The sequence below is a fragment of the Trichomycterus rosablanca genome, chromosome 17 (genome assembly GCF_030014385.1).
Source record: "Trichomycterus rosablanca isolate fTriRos1 chromosome 17, fTriRos1.hap1, whole genome shotgun sequence".
NCBI lineage: Eukaryota > Metazoa > Chordata > Actinopteri > Siluriformes > Trichomycteridae > Trichomycterus > Trichomycterus rosablanca.
In genome coordinates, this window is record NC_086004.1 from 16965759 (window position 1) to 16984901 (window position 19143).

Genomic DNA, 19143 nt, shown 5'->3' on the forward strand with positions numbered 1-19143 from the left:
TTTGGATGGGTGGGTGGGTGGGTGTTTTGAAGGGTGGGTGGGTGTTTGGATGAGTGGGTGGGTGTTTGGATGAGTAAGTGGGTGTTTGGATGAGTGGGTGGGTGGGTGTTTGGATGAGTGTGTGGGTGGGTGTTTGGATGAGTGGGTGGGTGGGTGTTTGGATGAGTGGGTGGGTGGGTGGTTGTTTGGACGAGTGGGTGGGTGGGTGGGTGGTTGTTTGGACGAGTGGGTGGGTGGGTGGGTGGTAGTTTGGACGAGTGGGTGGGTGGGAGTTTGGACGAGTGGGTGGGTGGGTGGGAGTTTGGACGAGTGGGTGGGTGGGTGGTTGGGAGTTTGGACGAGTGGGTGGGTGGGTGGGTGGGAGTTTGGACGAGTGGGTGGGTGGGTGGGTGATTGGACGGTTGGGTGGGTGGGTGGGTGATTGGACGAGTGGGTGGGTGATTGGAGGAGTGGGTGGGTGATTGGAGGAGTGGGTGGGTGAGTGGGTGGGTGAGTGGGTGGGTGGGTGAGTGGGTGGGTGGGTGATTGGACGAGTGGGTGGGTGGGTTGTTTGGACGAGTGAATGGTTGGGTGAATTGTTTGGACGAGTGGGTGGGTGGGTGAATTGTTTGGACGAGTGGGTGGGGGGGTGGGTTGTTTGGACGAGTGGGTGGGTTGTTTGGACGAGTGGGTGGGTGGGTGGGTTGTTTGGACGAGTTGTTTGGACGAGTGGGTGGGTGGGTTGTTTGGACGAGTTGTTTGGACGAGTGGGTGGGTGGGTGGTTGGGTGTTTGGACGAGTGGGTGGGTGTTTGGACGAGTGGGTGGGTGTTTGGACGAGTGGGTGGGTGGGTGGGTGGGTGTTTGGACGAGTGGGTGGGTGGGTGGGTGTTTGGACGAGTGGGTGGGTGGGTTGTTTGGACGAGTGGGTGGTTGGGTGGGTTGTTTGGACGGGTGAGTTGTTTGGACGAGTGGGTGGACGGGTGGGTTGTTTGGACGAGTGGGTGGGTGGGTGGGTGGGTTGTTTGGACGAGTTGTTTGGACGGGTGGGAGGGTGGTTTGTTTGGACGAGTGGGTGGGTGGGTGTTTGGATGAGTGGGTTGTTTGGATGAGTGGGTGGGTGAGTGGGTTGGTGTTTGGATGAGTGGGTGGATGGATGGATGGATGGATGGATGGATGGATAGATAGATAGATTGTATACAAGTAATTGGCTTGCTTCTGAATTTCTGTGTGTGTGAAGAGATGATTTTCCAGAAACATTAAACACTACATAGAACAAAGAGGTAAATACAGATGCACATTGCTCTTCCTTTAGTAATTACATACTAATTCAAATTACCATACAAAAACAGATACGTTCTGTTCATAATCAAACACACTGTCATATAAGCTCAAAATAATACTTTACCAGCCAAAATTGTTTAGAACACCACAAACTTGGATGAATGGATGGATGGATGGATGGATGGATAGATAGATACTTTATTGATTCTGAAGAAAATTAAACTTAGTGTTAAAGTAATAACAAAAAGGCATTTTTGTTGTCTACTACCTTACAGCTGGTTGCAGCAAAGGTAGTAAATTAAGCTTTGAAAGGCTCAAGGGGGGCCCCAATTTTGTTGACTGCTTATAAATCTCTTGTCAGTTTAAAAGCATTGTTAAAGCAAAAACTGCACGGCAGGATATAGTCTTTTTAGCAATAGCAATTTATAAAAGAAGAAAGGTAGATCATTATAACCCTTAACGTTTTGGCCTTTCCTATCAAGAAATTGTGAAAAAACACAAGGTGACAATAGGAATTTCCTGCACCATTAAAAGGCACTATGAAACTGGGGGAAACTCTAACAGAATGAAGACTGGTAGACCCAAAGCCACAGTATCAGAAAAAGCAACTCACAGGCCAAAAAATTCAAGTTGTTACATAGCTGTTTTAACTATGAAGAGAAGACATAAAGCTGGAGGTTTGACATGCATATGGAGTAAGACAGCCACTGATAAGATGGCAAAACAAATTAAAAAGAGTCTTGTCTGGGCCATACAGCACCACCAGTAATAAGTCCTATGGGCCAGTTAATTAATGTTTAATGTCTGTTGTAGAAACAATGCATTGGGCAGCACAGTCGCAATGGATAGGAAGGGCCTGGGTTTAATTTCTTGCCGGACGACCAGGGTCCTTTATGTGTGGAGTCTGCATGTTCTCCCCGTGTTCAAGTGGGTTTGCTCCAGGTGCTCTGGTTTCCTCCCACAAATCTAAAGACATGCAGTCAGGCTAAATAGAGCTACTGACAAATTGCCCTGTCTGTGTGTGTGTGTGTGTGTGTCTGCCCTGTGATGGACTGGTGACCTGTCTGGGGTGTTCCCTGTCTGTTGCTTAATGAATCAGACCCAGTGTGACCCGGACCAGAATAAAGTGCCTTCCTAAAACAGACAATGAAAACATGCATAAAAGAATGCTTGAAGCATCACACTTCTTTATACACAGACCTGTCATATATACAGCTATATCTGTAACATTCCTTACAGCTAGCCACATCATAACAACCTGCCTCACACTATTTATTACTAGCACAGCACAGCACAGCACGCACACGCACGCACGCACTATTTCTCCCACCTCTATCCCACCTGCTGTTAAGTATATGTGAATTCACTTCAAGAGTGATGTAAAAGATTAATGCTCAGTTATAAAAACTGTGTAGCTGCAGTTGTTGCTGCTAAACATAACAGTGCATAACCTTTTTTACTGAATATTTATTATTTATTTATTAGGATTTTAACGTCATGTTTTACACACTTCGATTACATTCATGACAGAAACGGTAGTTATTCATTACACAAGATTCATCAGTTTACAAGTTAAGCACAATCATGGACAATTTTGTATCTCTAATTCACCTCACTTGCATGTATTTGGACTGTGGGAGGAAACCGGCGCTCCCGGAAGAAACCATCGCAGACACGGGGAGAACATGCAAACTCCACACAGAAAGAACCCGGACCGCTCCACCTGGTGATCAAACCCAAGACCATCTTCTTGTGAGGCAACAGTGCTACTCACTGAGAACACTTAAATGTTCCTCTTGAACTTTATAACATTTTATATAATGCACTAAAACCATAAGGTGTAAAAAAGATCAAAATTATGACGTCCAGCTTTTGAGACATCAGACAAGCAGTCACACTGAATTTGCTGAAGATTTGCGAGCAAACAATGCAAAAAGATGAAAGCAAAAGGACAATGCAACTAGGCCTGTCAGGATTCTAAAATGATGATTATAAAACGGATAGTTCCAGTCCTAAAATCTGATTGGCTGAGCCGCGTTCAAAGCCATTGTAAAATCCCCGATATACGCACACCTATGACCACCTCACATTATTCCATATTAATACGCCACTGAAAAGAAAAAGTACAAACTTGGTTGAACACTATTTTAAGTCATGTACTATACATGGAAATGTCCAGATTAATATAAACAGTAATCCTAATCATTAGGCGGGTGTTTCGTCCAAGAAATAGTGTAATAGTGTTTGTGGAGGAATGTTTATTGTTCGCCCTCATGTTGCCTAGCAACACTGTTAACAGACTACCTGATTTCGCGGAAGAATGCTTTTTGTAAGTGTTTTTGTAAATAAAAACATTTATAAATTGAACATTGTTGTATTTTATTATATTTTATGTTGACCGCCGTTTTATAAAAGCAATAAGCCACTCGAGATAAAATCGCAGTAACGCACGGTCTCTCGTGGCTTATTGCTTTAAGCTAACATACACATGGAATTCTGTCATACACATGGGATTAACAATTCAACTTTTTCCCCCTTTATTTTCAAAATGTTATGGAAATTACCATTATTAAACATTAATTTACTTACATCGAGGCTATCAGTGAAATATACACAACACACAATGTTAAAATCGTTTTTTAATAACTACAAAAGTAATAAATACAACAAAAAAAACAGTTGCAAACAGTCTGAAGGGTCTTAAGTAAACATAGCCAGTAGGGGGACACATATCAGTGCACCCTAAGTGCCAGTCTCAATCCCGGATAAATAAAAGGGTTTGCTTCAGGAAGTGCAGCCGATGTAAAAATTGTGCCAATCAAATATGTGGTCAAATGATCCGCTTTGACAACCCCTAATGGGAGCAGCTGAAATGAATCATTCATTCAGAATAATTGGAAAAAGTTAAAACCATTTTAATATTTTCTACTAAATATCGTTATAGCTTTCCACTACTAATGTAACTACTGCTAGCATGAAACAGTCAAAATGTTAGCTAGGCTAAGAATTTATAGAAGTTTGGGAGTTCATATATACAGTATCTGCCATAAATATATGATTTTTTTCATGGAACTGACTAAAATGTTACTCTAATAATAAAGAAGACACAGGTACATTGCATCTTACTTGTAATATATGTCAATTCTGACAGAACCAACATAATCTAGTATAGCTACAAACACTATATTGCCAAAAGTATTCGCTCGTCTGCCTTCACAAGCATATGAACTTGAGTTACATCCCGTTCGTAATCCATAGGTATTAATATGATGTCGCCCCCATTCTTTGCAGCTATAACAGCTTCAGCTTTTCTGGGAAGGCTTTTCACAAGGTTTAGGAGTGTGTTTATGGGAATTTTTGACCATCCTTTCAGAAACGCATTTGTGAGGTCAGACACTGATGTTGGACGAGAAGGCCTGACTTGCAGTCTCCGCTCTAATTCATCCCAAAGGTGTTCTATCGGGTTCAGGTCAGGACTCTGTGCAGGCCAGTCAAGTTCTTCCACACCAAACTTGCTCGTCCATGTCTTTATGGACCTTGCTTTGTGCATTGCTGCGCAGTCATGTTGGAACAGGAAGGGGCCATCCCCAAACTGTTCCCACAAAGTTGGGAGCATGAAATTGTCCAAAATCTCTTGGTATGCTGAAGCATTAAGAGTTCCTTTCACTGGAACTAAGAGGCCGAGCCCAACTCCTGAAAAACAACCCCACACCATAATCCCCCCTCCACCAAACTTTACACTTGACACACTGCAGTCAGACAAGTACCGTTCTCCTGGCAACCGCCAAACCCAGACTCGTCCATCAGATTGCTAGATGGAGAAGCATGATTCGTCACTTCAGAGAACTCATCTCCACTGCTCTAGAGTCCAGTGGCGGCGTGCTTTACACCACTGCATCCGACGCTTTGCATCACGCTTGGTGATGTAACGCTTTGGTGCAGCTTCTCGGCCATGGAAACCCATTCCATGAAGCTCTCTACACACTGTTCTTGAGCTAATCTGAAGGCCACATGAAGTTTGAAGGTCTGTTGCGATTGACTCTCCAGAAAATTGGCAACCTCTGCACACTATGTGCCTCAGCATCCGCTGACCCCGCTCTGTCATTTTACATGGCCTACCACTTCGTGGCTGAGTTGCTGTCGTTCACAATTGCTTACACTTTGTTATAATAGCACTGACAGTCGACTGTGGAATATTTAGCAGTGTGGAAATTTCACGACTGGACTTGTTGCACAGGTGGCATCCTATCACAGTACCTCGCTGGAATTCACTGAGCTCCTGAGAGTGACCCATTCTTTCACAAATGTTTGTAGAAGCAGTCTGCATGCCTGGGTGCTTGGTTTTATACACCTGTGGCCATGGAAGTGATTGGAACACCTGAATTCAATGATTTGGATGGGTGAGCAAATACTTTTGGCAATATAGTGTATATCTAGTCAGCAATGCCCCTCTTAGGGCACATTCACATGAGAAGCGGCAAAACTGCTTTTGCGCCGGCTGTGCCATTGTTTTCTATAGAGTGTGGTGGTGCTGCTTAGATTGCTGCTGAGCTTCCCTGAGCAATTTTTGCGCTTGCCGTTCAATCATCTGATTGAACTTTGACACAGTTTGCCGTTGACCTTTTCAAAGTGCCTCCAATCAAACGAACTGTTTGATATGATGTGGTAAAAGCTTAACGTGACATTGTACTAAAATAACAACCAAGAAATGTCATTCGTAGAGAGAACTTCTGACCAGTTATAACTGAGAGAAGTTTAATGTTACTATGTAGTTCTTTTAGTACATTAAGGCATGTTAAGCTTTTTCACAATAAACGTTTTAGACTCTCTTGAAAAAGATGATTTTCAGCACCCTGAGTTATAACACAAGTTTAAAAGTGAAACGGTGAGAAAAAAAACAACTAAACATAGATATATAGTGGGGAAAATAAGTATTTGATCCCCTGCTGATTTTGTAAGTTTACCCCCTTACAAAGACTTGAACAGTCTATAATTTTTATGGAAGGTTTATTTTAACAGAGAGAGACAGAATATCAACAAAAAATCCAGAAAAAACCCCATTAAATAAAGGTTATAAATTAATTTGTATTTAATTAAGGGAAATAAGTATTTGATCCCCTACCAACCAGCAAGAATTCTGACCCCCACAGACCGGTTATGTGCACATGAGGCACACAAATTAGTCCTGTCCCTGTATAAAAGACACCTGTCACAGAATCAGTTTCTTCCATTCAAATCACTCGACCACCATGGGCAAGACCAAAGAGCTATCAAAGGACGTCAGGGACAAGATTGTAGACCTGCACAAGGCTGGAATGGACTACAAGACCATCAGCAAGAAGCTTGGTGAGAAAGAGACCACTGTTGGCACGATAATTAGAAAATGGAAGAAATACAAGATCACAGTCAATCACCCTCACTCTGGAGCTCCATGCAAGATCTCACCTGGTGGGGTAAGAATGATTCTGAGAAAGGTGAGGTCAGCCCAGAATTACACGGGAGGAGCTTGTCAATGATCTCAAGGGAGCTGGGAGCACAGTCACCAAGAAAACCATTAGTAACACACTTCGCCGTAATGGATTGAGATCCTGCAGTGCCCGCAAAGTCCCTCTGCTCAAGAAGGCTCATGTACAGGCCCGTCTGAAGTTTGCCAATGAACACCTGAATGATTCAGAGAAAGCTTGGGAGAATGTGATATGGTCAGATGAGACCAAAATTGAGCTCTTTGGCATCAACTCCACTCGCCGTGTTTGGAGGCAGAGAAATGCCCAGTGGGGATGGTGTTCTTGGGGTCATATCCAGCATTTCTCTGCTCCCAGCTCCCTTGAGATCATTGACAAGCTCCTCCCGTGTAATTCTGGACTGACCTCACCTTTCTCAGAATCATTCTTACCCCACAAGGCGAGATCTTGCATGGAGCTCCAGAGCGAGGGCGATTGACTGTGATCTTGTATTTCTTCCATTTTCGAATGATCGCACCAACAGTGGTCTCTTTCTCACCAAGCTTCTTGCTGATGGTCTTGTAGCCCATTCCAGCCTTGTGCAGGTCTACAATCTTGTCCCTGATGTCCTTTGATAGCTCTTTGGTCTTGCCCATGGTGGTCGAGAGATTTGAACGGAAGAAACTGATTCTGTGACAGGAGTTTTTTATACAGGGACAGGACTAATTTGTGTGCCTCATGGGCACATAACCGGTCTGTGGGGGTCAGAATTCTTGCTGGTTGGTAGGGGATCAAATACTTATTTCCCTTAATTAAATACAAATTAATTTATAACCTTTATTTAATGTTTTTTTTTCTGGATTTTTTGTTGATATTCTGTCTCTCTCTGTTAAAATAAAACTTCCATAAAAATTATAGACTGTTCAAGTCTTTGTAAGGGGGTAAACTTACAAAATCAGCAGGGGATCAAATACTTATTTTCCCCACTGTGTATGGTTGCTTACTGCACCGCTCAAGCCAAGCACGATTTGTATCGAGCCTTGCGGTAAGCAAAGTGCAAAACGCTACTCATGTGAATGTGCCTTTAATCCTTCAAATAGGGCTAAATATAGTGATTGATTTAGCTTAGATATACAAAAATATCCCCATGCACAGGGGTAATTCCAACTCAACATAACCTACCTTGCTAAGTTATTAAGTAGCTATTCCTTTTAAGAGTAACAGAAGATTTCAGCATCAGCAATTAGTAGCCCTGTTAATTTAAAATAATCAATGGCTGTTTAGAAATATTATATTTAAGATTATGGGCAGAAACAGTTCAGGTATTACACCATCATCGCAAAGGCTAACCAGAGAGATAGAGAGACTTAAAGTAAGCTGCTAAGCCTAGCATTGACAGATAAGATGGAGCCAGCTTACTGCTGGTGAAATAAGCTAATGGGCACAGCAGGTGTGCTTTAGTGTTGCTGGAGAAGCTCTACGCTCTGCCTGCATCATCATGCTGGGAGACAATGGTTTAGCCAAGCAAATACTGCCTGAGGGCAAACCCACACTTCCTGCCTTAGGGTTTTTATTTAAATGATGTGATGGGTAGACTTTTCCCCCAAAAAGCACAACATAAAAATGACTGGTCTGTCAAGCAACAGGAAGTTTAAAAAAAATAGCTCTATAAATTACATATAACTATTTCATTACAGAACAATGATGCCAAGCAATATTTAATAATCCCTTTGTTGAGGAAAGACATAAAACAGAGATTTTTTTATGTTCTGCACATTTACCCACTGATTATAAATATATAAATGAACCATTCATAATTCACAATTTTAAACACACAAAAATTAAAGCGTTTAAACAAAGTCTGAGTCATTTAAAAAATATATATATCAAGCAATACTTTAGGTAATGAAATGACCTGAAATAATAATTTCACTTTAGTACCCTAATACCCACTTCTCTTCTGTCACCCTGACAACCCCCATCTAGACTTCTCCACTGCCAGGCTATCCTTGGTTTCCATGACAACTGTGGACGGTCGCTCCATGCTCCATCTGTTGTGAGACCTGTTGTACGCTCTCCTGTATCTTTGCGACAGCATCGAACCCTGGCCAATCTCTCCTAAGGCTATCGTTTAACTGTTTTCCCCAGGACCTTTCTGTTTTTTTTGTCCTCTTGTACTGTGATGAAGGATGAAAAGGGCTCCAAGACATGACCTGGTGAGAGTACTGCCAAGATTTACCCATGATTTCCTTGATAAATGGCTTTAGAAACAACAAGCACAAGAACTACCATGATGCATGCTAAGCAGGGTTCTAAAGTCAAATAGACAAATGTGGCTATGATTTCCCCAGTGGGAATTATCCTTCCTATCCACCATTTGGACCAAACACAGTTGGAATCACTTTTTACACCTAAGCTGCAAAGAGAAAGTCAAAAATTCATCACATGGTCAAAAGTATATAAACAACTGACCAATAGCTTGTTGGACATCCCTTTCCAAAAACATGGGCATTACTGATTATACATGGAGCTGGCTCTCAGTATGTAGGTGTAACCGTCTCCATTCCTCTGAGAAAGCTTTTCATATCAGAATCAGGCCAAGTTTGCTTACAAATACACAGTAAAACTGTATTTGGTTACAGTTGCTAGCAGTGCACAGTAACTGACCACATTTCACAGTAGCACACACACACACACACACACACACACACACACACACACACACACACACACACACACACACACACACAAAGCCAGCCATATGTAAATGTAAACCTTATAATTACAGGTATGTCTGATGTGACAGAAAAATGTTAATTTACACTAGAAGTATTAATATATAATTAATTACTCCTTAGAAATTTAGATATGCTTAGGGCATTTTTACCAGTAGTCATATTCCAATAATACTGCAACAATAGAATGTTAACATGGTGTACGTGATAAAAAGTGCGTCAATTGCCTCGTATGACGTCCAAAACCCAGTTGTAGCTGGTTTAGACCAGTTCTTATGTTCTAGCTAAGAAATCTCTTTTAACAGTGGAATCTTCCACTGTCCCACAAGGTCACCAACAAGTATAAAAAGATGTTTGTTATAATTATCGTTATCACGTCTACGGAGCCTCTATGTGAGACTCTGTTTGTGTGATCTCTTCTCTGCAGAAAAGACTAAAACTTTTATACTCACAATCTAGTCTTGGAGGTATTTTATTAAGGGTTTTTCTACCACACTGGTCTATTTGGTTTGAAACAGTTGAAAAATTAGTGTTGTGTGTTTGTCAGTGATGTTATATGTCAAGATATGGATGTCTTTGGATATTTGTGCATGTAGTCAAATAGAATGCATATTACACTGTCACTAATAAACATGTTTAATTTGAATTTTCTTGGATAATTTTTTTGTTTTACATTGGAGCTAAATTATTACACTGGAGCTGAACATTTTCTAGTGATCACCATTACAAGAGCTCAGGTGACGTGACGGTCTATAGCAGGGGTTTTCAATCTGTGGGGGGGGGGCGTGGAATTACGAGACTATTTCACTTCTAAAACTAAAGTAATTCTTTTTTCACATGCAGGAGACATATTTGATTAGTCTTGCTGACCACGCACACACACACGTTTAATGTTATCCAGTTCAGTCTGAAAAAAAACCCCTTAAAAATAGGGCTAACGGTGAAGATAAATCAGTGACGAACACAATGACTGCTGGACTACATAGGATGTGTGTGTGTCTTTAAGAGAGGTGTATAGTGGGAGATGCTCTGTTCACAGTATCAATGTAAGTGAGTTGATTCATATGAAGCAAAGCGTACGTTTCTTTTCTCAGACATCTCTCCGTTTTTACTGTTATTAATGAATGTTGCGGTTTTAAATAAACAACAGCTACTACAGAACATTTTGTGTGACTCGCTTACATTAAAATGCTCAGGCTTAATTAAACTGGCTATTAGCACAGAGCGGTAGCCAAGTCAGACTCATTCTGCCTCTGGAACTAAAAGGTTTAGTGTAGTCAAGTTGTCTTCCGCTGCTGTGGATCCCTGATTGTGTTTGAGAAGGGTATATTTGCTGCTCATGTGCCCTCCGACGCATGCACAGTCCTAGCAAACCCTTTACACCCTTGCTTCTGCCTTATGCCTCGATCCGCTAACCAGGGTCCTTGCACAGCATTTGACGACACCACCCACTTAGTCCAGTCATTCCCCCTACCCAGCGGACACGATGGCCAATTTGTGTCTGCTGCAGGCACCGTCAATTGTGCCCGCTGGATGGTGCCCAGCCGACCGGTAGCAGAGCCGAGACTCGAACCAAGGTGTTCAGAATCTCTGCGCTGGAAGTATTATCTTTTAGTTTTAACTTTACAAATAGGATGAAATAAAAGGATGAAATACAAAACCAAATTGTGCATGTGCATGCATACTGCTTTTAAGTTTCTGTATCAGTGCCAATACAAATACGATATTGAGGCAGCCCTAACTCTAAGCAGACCCATTCTGTCAAGGTCCTACATTGCTGCAAAAGTTTAACAGTGCCTACATTCTACTGTGCTCTGTATAGCAAATTTTCTAATAATCAGACAAAAATGTTTGGTGCATTTAGTCAGATGTGAAACCAGATATCCTATATATCCCAATCTTATTCAGTATATAAGAACCAGAAGTCGTTAAAAGAAGCCTTGTCTTGTCTTGGCTAAATCCAGTATATTCTTGTTACAGTCGAATGAGTCTGTATCATGATGCCTGGGCCAGCTCTTTCAGGCTAGGAAACCTCAGCCTGCTAAGCTTCTTTAAGTCTTCCTGTTACTACGGTAACCCACAGCTAGGCAGCGCAGGATTGGCTGCAGGAAGGCACAAGCCAGAACGCAGAGAGATGAGAGAGTGAAAGAGAGAACATGCAGGACTGGTGATGTGGAAACTGAGAGGGAAAAAAAACCCTGTCAGTTACTGATTAAAACAGTCAAACTCTACAAAGTGACTAAAGACGTAGTACACGAAGTACGACAGGGAGAGGTGTGAGTGTGTGAAAAGGTGTGTGTGAGTGTTACCTGGACTGTAAATGCTCGAGCTGAACTTGAAGGTTCTCTGATTGTTCCACCTGCTCATCCAAAGACCTCTGCAACTTCCTGGTCTGGTTATGAGCATCATCCAACTGTAAAACACCCAAGTGACCCTAGTAAGGGCTTTGATATAATTTCCTATCATACAGAATACAAGATGGGAAACGAGCCTCAGCTGTGAGTACGTGCAGACAGGGTGAGTCTATAAATCAGTATGTAAGCAATAATGATGAGCTCTAACCTCGTCCTCTGCCTGACCCAGCTCCTTCTTCAGCTCCTCCACCCTCAGCCTCAGCTTCTTCACCTCGGTCTCATGCTGTTCTACCCGTCGATTAGCATGGGCCAGCTCGGCCGTCTTCTCCTGGTACTGCTTCTTCAGCTTCGTGTGGACGTGCCGAAAGTCTGCTAGTTCCTGCAACACCACACACACAGATACACACAGCTAAATTTATGCCAGCTATTAACCATACACATGTGCACACAAAGACTACATGGCCAATATTATGCAGCCTTGAACTTAATAATTTAGCGCCAAATGTACACTATATGGCCAAAAATATGTGGACACCCATTTAGATTATTAATCTCAGGTGTTTCAGCCAAATTTATTGCAATGGGGTGGAGCGCACCTCGTCACGGGCCCCGCACCTATGAGGAATGTGAAGAATGAACAGTACTGAGGCTAAACCCTACAAAAAGGGGGGTAACTAATAACTAAATAGAAAATAAATGAGAACTGTATTATCATCACTATGTGCCAGCTGCTTAACTCACCAGCGTGTGACATCCCAAGTACTTAAAAAAAAGTATAAGGAGAGGGAACTCTCAACACTGGCAGCGGCTATTAAAGGGAAGATGCATTGAAACTGCAACTTCAGTGACTGATGCTGTCACATATGGATTCCCTTATAATACTGTAGAGGTGGCATCATGACGCTCATGGAGGCAGGTAGGGTACAGGGCAAATTACTACTGACGGCAAAAGGGCGGGAGCCAATATAGTGCCTCATCATCAGCTGAGTTCCACATAAGAAAAACAAAAAGAATGCCAGCGACAGAAAAAGCCAGGTCAGACCAAGCCTGGCATGGCAGCCTAAAAGAAAGGGAAGCAGAGAATCCAGCCATGAGCTGGCAATGAGGCTGGAGTTTAAAAGAGCAAATTCATGCTTAATGAGGTGCAGAGACTGCCAATAAGGAACTGGCACTGTCCATCATTTGCACCTTTATGTCCCCTGCAAGTCGATAGCAACATGGCAGATGGGCAAGATAGTGTAATCCCCCTCCAGACGTATAAAATATAAATTATAGACTTTCAACCTTGTGGCAAAACTTTAGGAAAAGCCCTTTTTTGTTCAGGCATTGATGTGTCCCTGTGCACGAACTAAAGTCCATAAAGACGTTGTTTGAACTGGAGGAGCGATTCCAACCCAAGTCTTTGCTTTCAAAAGCGTATTGGGTACAGATTAGGGTCAAATTAATACAGACACACTTCAAAATCTTGTGAAAGTCCTTTCCAGATTAATAAAAGCTGTTATGGCCACAAAGGGGACACAAACCATATTAATGCCCATGCTTGTGAAATTTTAAGCCTGGCCTTAAACTCGATCTTGTACAATTTAAGATACATGCTCACACCTTAAAGCTGGAGAATAGGGAAGCAAATGAGATGTTTTATCTCTATTTTTGGAAAATCTCTCTCCTTTGTGACATGTTTTTCTAGGGTTATTTTTTAAAAGAAAATTTAAAAGCAACAGTGCAGGCTCTCTAACTGTTGGTGTGTATCAAGAAAGAAAAATAACCAAGAAAATTAAGCAGTATTACATGGTCACAAAATCAAAACAATCTCTTTCAAATATTGTTTGTCATTGCAGCGCACATATTTAACCCAGTTTAGGTGCTCAATTACATGAGGTAACAGCAATACAGCATCATCATAATCATCCAGTTCTTAATAGGCTACACCAGAGATACAACTTGAAAAAAGATGGTTTGGATTCAGATTATGTATCGTGTTGTGTTAATATAAAAAAAGATTTCTAAAAGAATCCTGCTGACCATTCAAGCAGTAAAACCCTGAGTGCACTTACAGTGCGTGCACACTGACAGTATAACTGCAAGAAAATAAGCTGTGAAATTAAACACATTATTCGGTTTAAATGCACATTAATGTCTAACTGAGACAGTCAGTAATTTGATTCTTTAATGGGAAAAGAGCTACTGCAATACCTGTATATACGAGGGTTCTTTAAAAAGTTTCCACACTTCTTTTAAACTCTATTTATTGAGAATTTTAAAAACAAATGACATCACTTTTTACATAGTCACCCTCCGATGCATTTTACCCAGTATTTTTTTTTACTTTTTAATGAAAGTAATCAGCAGATTACTAAAAACAAATGTTTTTGGTTGAGCACATAGCCACTGATGCACCATTGCTTTCACATTATCATCACATCAAAATCTTCTTTCCCTTAAAGCGTCCTTGAGCAGTCCAAAAAGGTGGAAATCAGATGGCACTAAATCTGAACTATAAGCTCGCTCTCAGTCTTTTAGACACGACACATTACTACTCCTCCCGCCAAGACATCATTTCCAACCAAAATATAAAACACACCACACATACAGCACATAAAAGCTGTGAATTTGCCCACACACGATTTCTTCCATTTTTGCTAATTTGTTAAATTTCAATGTTTGAGATCTCCAACTAATTACAATGAAATAATTATGAAATGAAGAAAACACAAATAAACACAACATGCAGCTTTTAAATTATCATTCCATTCATTAAAAAAGATTTATTCAAATCCTATATACCCCACATGAAAAATTAACTGCCCGCTTCTAAAAAAGTAACAACACTTATTATACATCTTCTAATGCTCGACTGTAAACAAGAGTTGTTTCCTCACACATGATCATTTGCAGAAATCCAACAGAATCTGGAAAACAACCGGACTACTGAGATAACATGCAGCTGCTTTAATCTAAGTAGCTGAAACTGAAGAACTGCAGATGTATGCAAATTACATAATTACTTAAACAATCAGATACCTGCGGAAATGTGTTAATGATCAGATTATCATGCACATGTAAACACACCTATCATCTCAAGACTTATACAATAATAATACAGCTGGATTCTTCTGGGACAAACCGCCACAGTAATCTAATGTCTAATGTAGATAAAACAAAACCCAGTCAGCAAAGTACAATGTTTTCTTTTGTCTGGCAACCAATGGCTCTCCTACTTCTGTTTAAAATCAAACACTGTGACAAGAACATCCCGTTTCCATCGCTAATTTTATTTCTTCCAAACTAGCACTGGCAGAGGTCAACATGAAAACATGGGAATGTCTTCTTGTAGATTTTCATAGACCAATAAAATCAAACCCTGAAAAGGTGCAGATGTTTGTTACGAGAAAAATCCTATCTATACAGAACAGGCAAAGCAAGGCCGAGCTCCTCTCTGTAACGAGAACATTCAGCTCTTACACTGGTGGCAAGCAGAAGCAGAGAAATGCCACTACGTCCAGGAAAACAGATTGTGACCATTAGTTGTGATAAATGATGGTTTGAGCCTGTGCGGTTTCAGTTCCCTTTGCTGAGACACTCCTTCATGCACTTAGTGCTAACAGCCCAACAAGCATGACTCACATTCTAAATGACTCAACCAAACAAATATATCCATACTTCTCAGCACTTACCATTACACGCTGATACATAATTGAAATAAAAAGCTCTTGAGTTGCTTATCAATTCAGCTTTTATTTTTAATATTTTTAATTCTCATTTTAACCTGTTGTATATTACCCAAATAAATATAAATCATAATAAGTATATACCATACCTACACATACTTTGTGAAACAGACACACACAAAGACTAAATGAAAAACAAGTGACAGGTGACAGAGAGGTGATAGAATAAAATCTAAATGCAAAAGGAAGCCCTAATTAAACATGATTTACCCTCCCTTCCCCATCAGTATATCAGACACAGGAGAATGTGTGTACAACAAATACAGATTGTGATATAGAACATTAATGTCTGTTTGCACACTTGTATGAAAAACTAATAACTAAGGTCCTACCTGATTTACAGCCGTAAAAATCATGTCATGGACCATGAAATGAGCAGTTTCTCGTATAATATGCAATTTGCTGTGAAATTCAAAATTTAAGGTTTGCGTTTACCAATTTAACATTTTTTATTTGCGTAGCATATGAAATATGAGGTGAATTATGCACTATGAGGCGTCCTAGCAATCATACAGCAATTAAGTTAGTGTAACAGACTTTTCTGTGGTGTGTGTGCTTACAATGTTCGATGTGTGTTTACATATTGAGTGCATTTTGTCTCTTTGGGGATTCCATAGTCAATGTAAAAGTGTGCTACTCTATACACGTGATCATCTCTGTGCTGCACCTCAAAAAAATAAGCCAGTAAAGTATTCTTCCGATAATTTGTCTATGTACAGTTTATTTCTTTGTTTATAAACTCAGCAAACGCTTGGATACAAAAATGTCCATGATGTTGAAGTCCAAAGCAGCTAAAAACACAACTCAGGTAACTAGGAAACTCAGAAAAACTCCCAACCAATTCTGTGGATGTGGTCTTTCATCTATTAAGCTAGGCTGTGAGTGTATTGTATATCACTGATTCTATCATTCAGTTTGTGATCGTTATTTAATGACTGCTGTGAAATGTGGCACTTTTATTTAAAAACCTGTGATTTTTGAAAAACAAGGTCTGTGAAATTAAGCACATTTTCCCGTGAATTTAGTAGGGTCCTACTAATAACACATTCATCTTAATTGCATTTGTACACTTAAACACAACAGAATACACACACACCATCTATCACCTGTAATGGTCCTCAGCTGATCAGCGCTGTTGGTATTTGGTCACAGAAACGAGAACATGAGCTAGTTATATGATACTGCAAAACTTGGCAAATTACTGGAGCAAATAACAAACCCAACCATTAGTGTAACAAGTACCAGTCTGTGTGCATATGGTGTAAATCACACCTGGGCATTGTATGGGCCGTGGGCCACAGCGGCCCTTTGGCTGTCCCCAACCGACCCGCATGAGGTCAGTGCCAATTAAAAATCAGACATAAATAAATGTACATCATACATGCCATACAACAGGATTGTTCTTATTTTTAAGTGGGCGATATTTCTTTCAATTTACATGACTTTCAATTTACGTGTGGACTACAGTGCTTCTATATGGTAAGTGGAGCTGATAAACTGGACAATGTGTGTAGAAACAAGGAGGTGGTTTTAATGTTATGGCTGTTATGGCTGTTATGGCTAATGTAATGTAAGTGCACCCTATTGGTCCGGCCCTCCACAACAGTCGCAGTTTCTTATGTGGCCCCTAGGAAAATGTAATTGCCCACTTCTGGTGTAAATGGTGTCAAATGGATTGCCACTGATTCAATCTAATCCCACAGAGGGACACCAAAACCGTCTGATCAGTGCCTGTCTGCAAGAGAGCTGGTTCTTTCTATTAAATCCATATTAATTAACAATCTGCTGCATCCTGCACGTATGCATGTGTGTGTGGATGCAAGTGAGAGGCCTGCTGCATTGGTTTCACCTTTAAAGCTTCAGTGTAAAAATGTCTTTGTTAAAAAATGAATCAGTAAGACAAATTAATCAAAAGAGAAGTATTTGACAAGATGTTCTTGATGTCTCAGGCAGCATCACTGGCTACAATTTTCTTGTGAAATTTAGGGTATGTGCCATCACCCCAGTCAATCAGAAAAGAGATTGTCTACCTGGCTGGAAAGTGTTAGGCCAAATGTAAAGCTAATTCAAGTTAGCTAGATTTTAATGAACACTTTGGTGTTATTTGTTTTTACTGATCACTAAGGCTTCGTCAATCACTGATCTCACAGTTTATCTGCACTCTCAGTCTGTAGTGCTTTGTTTGGCTTTGCAGCTGCACCAATGCTGAGGTTATGTATCTATCTACAGATAACAAAAATATTTTTATTTAAAATATTAGCCTGTGCTATCTCAGAGAGTCATGAGCCAAATAGTTGTATACAGCCAAGACATACAGAGAACCACATAGCAAATATCTTAATAAAACAAAAAGGCTTTTAGCTAATGTTGGTCATTTGTTTTGTGATATTTTATAGAGCTGCTAATAACATTAAATCATAATAATTATTTTTCTTTACCACTTTAGCTGTACACTTACTGTACAGCTAAAGCTAAAACAACAATCTAAAGAACTTTAAATGCTGTTTTGTGTTGTGTCCTAGTTTACCTGCTCTGCTCTGATTGAGGAGAATGAAGCTAACCCACACCCCCTCTGACACGTGGGCAGCATGCCGTATGCATCTTATCACCCACACTTTGACGATGCAGTGCAGCCCAGCGTTGTGCATGGAGAGACACACCCTAAGAGCACTCTTTTCTCATCTCTGTGCAGGCGCCATCAATCAGCCAGCAGAGGTCGTAATTGCACCAGTCATGGGAGAGAGACCCCATCTGGCTTAGTCCCGCCCATCTGAACAACAGGCCAATCTTTGTTCATGTGGCCGCTCAGCCTTAGCCGGTACGGCAGAGCTGAGATTTAATACGATGTATTTAAGATCCCAGCTCTGATTCCAGCGTGTGTTTTTACCGCTGTGCCACCTAAGCGGCCTCAAATATTCTTTCTATATGAGAAAGTATCTTTTAGGCTCTACTCGAGACAGGGAATAATATTCACTCAAATCAATGTGATACTCTATGTGATACTAATCCCTGTGCATACTCGTGCAATGTGTTAAGTACGGCCCTTCTCGGTCAGGGTAGGGGTCTACAGCGATTAGGGGTGGGTTTATAAAATAGATTTTTTGATTTGAATCGATCTTTATTTGAATGATCCGATATCGATTCATATAAACGCGAGATCGATCTTTTAAATATGCCCCTTTTTACGGTGCTCACGGAAATCTGTTACTCCCTTTAATTTCGCGTGACCAGCCAGTGTTTTTTCATGCAATGAGATCTGACCTGCACATCAGTTTAGCATGGCAGAAGCTCAAGTTATGACCACTACACAACTTTTTGCATTGATTTTCGCTCGGCGACGGGTCGGTGCTGGATTCGGGAGGAACTCGGTGTTCGCTCTGCGATCAAAACTCAGCTCTCAATCAATGTGAGAAACAGCGAGGGGAAACACAGGGGAGAGGTTGGAAACAGGTGGTGGAGCGCAATATAGTTTCTATCAGAATACATCAGCACACGAGTTTTACAGTATTTCTGACCTGATCGTTCTCTACAAAACAAAATATTTATTAACCTCCAACTCACTATAGAACAAGCCATGCTGCTCGTGTTGCCAAATCCACTCAGATTCATTTATTTCATCAGCG

The 19143-nt window shown here is 40.9% G+C and overlaps 1 protein-coding gene across 2 annotated transcripts in view; it reads right to left on the reverse strand.

Annotated features, from left to right (window-relative positions):
• The window catches only part of ccdc102a (coiled-coil domain containing 102A), a 160630-nt gene that overhangs the window by 23320 nt on the left and 118167 nt on the right, over positions 1-19143 (reverse strand). Inside the window, exons 7-9 of one of the 2 annotated variants that reach the window (XM_063012752.1) lie at positions 12001-12171; positions 11748-11851; positions 11506-11617 (exon numbers count right to left, since the gene is read on the reverse strand). In XM_063012752.1, coding sequence (XP_062868822.1) covers positions 11506-11617; positions 11748-11851; positions 12001-12171 — 387 coding nt within the window. Of the gene's footprint in view, positions 1-11505; positions 11618-11747; positions 11852-12000; positions 12172-19143 lie in introns of those variants that run through there. The other variant, XM_063012751.1, reaches the window with a different exon arrangement.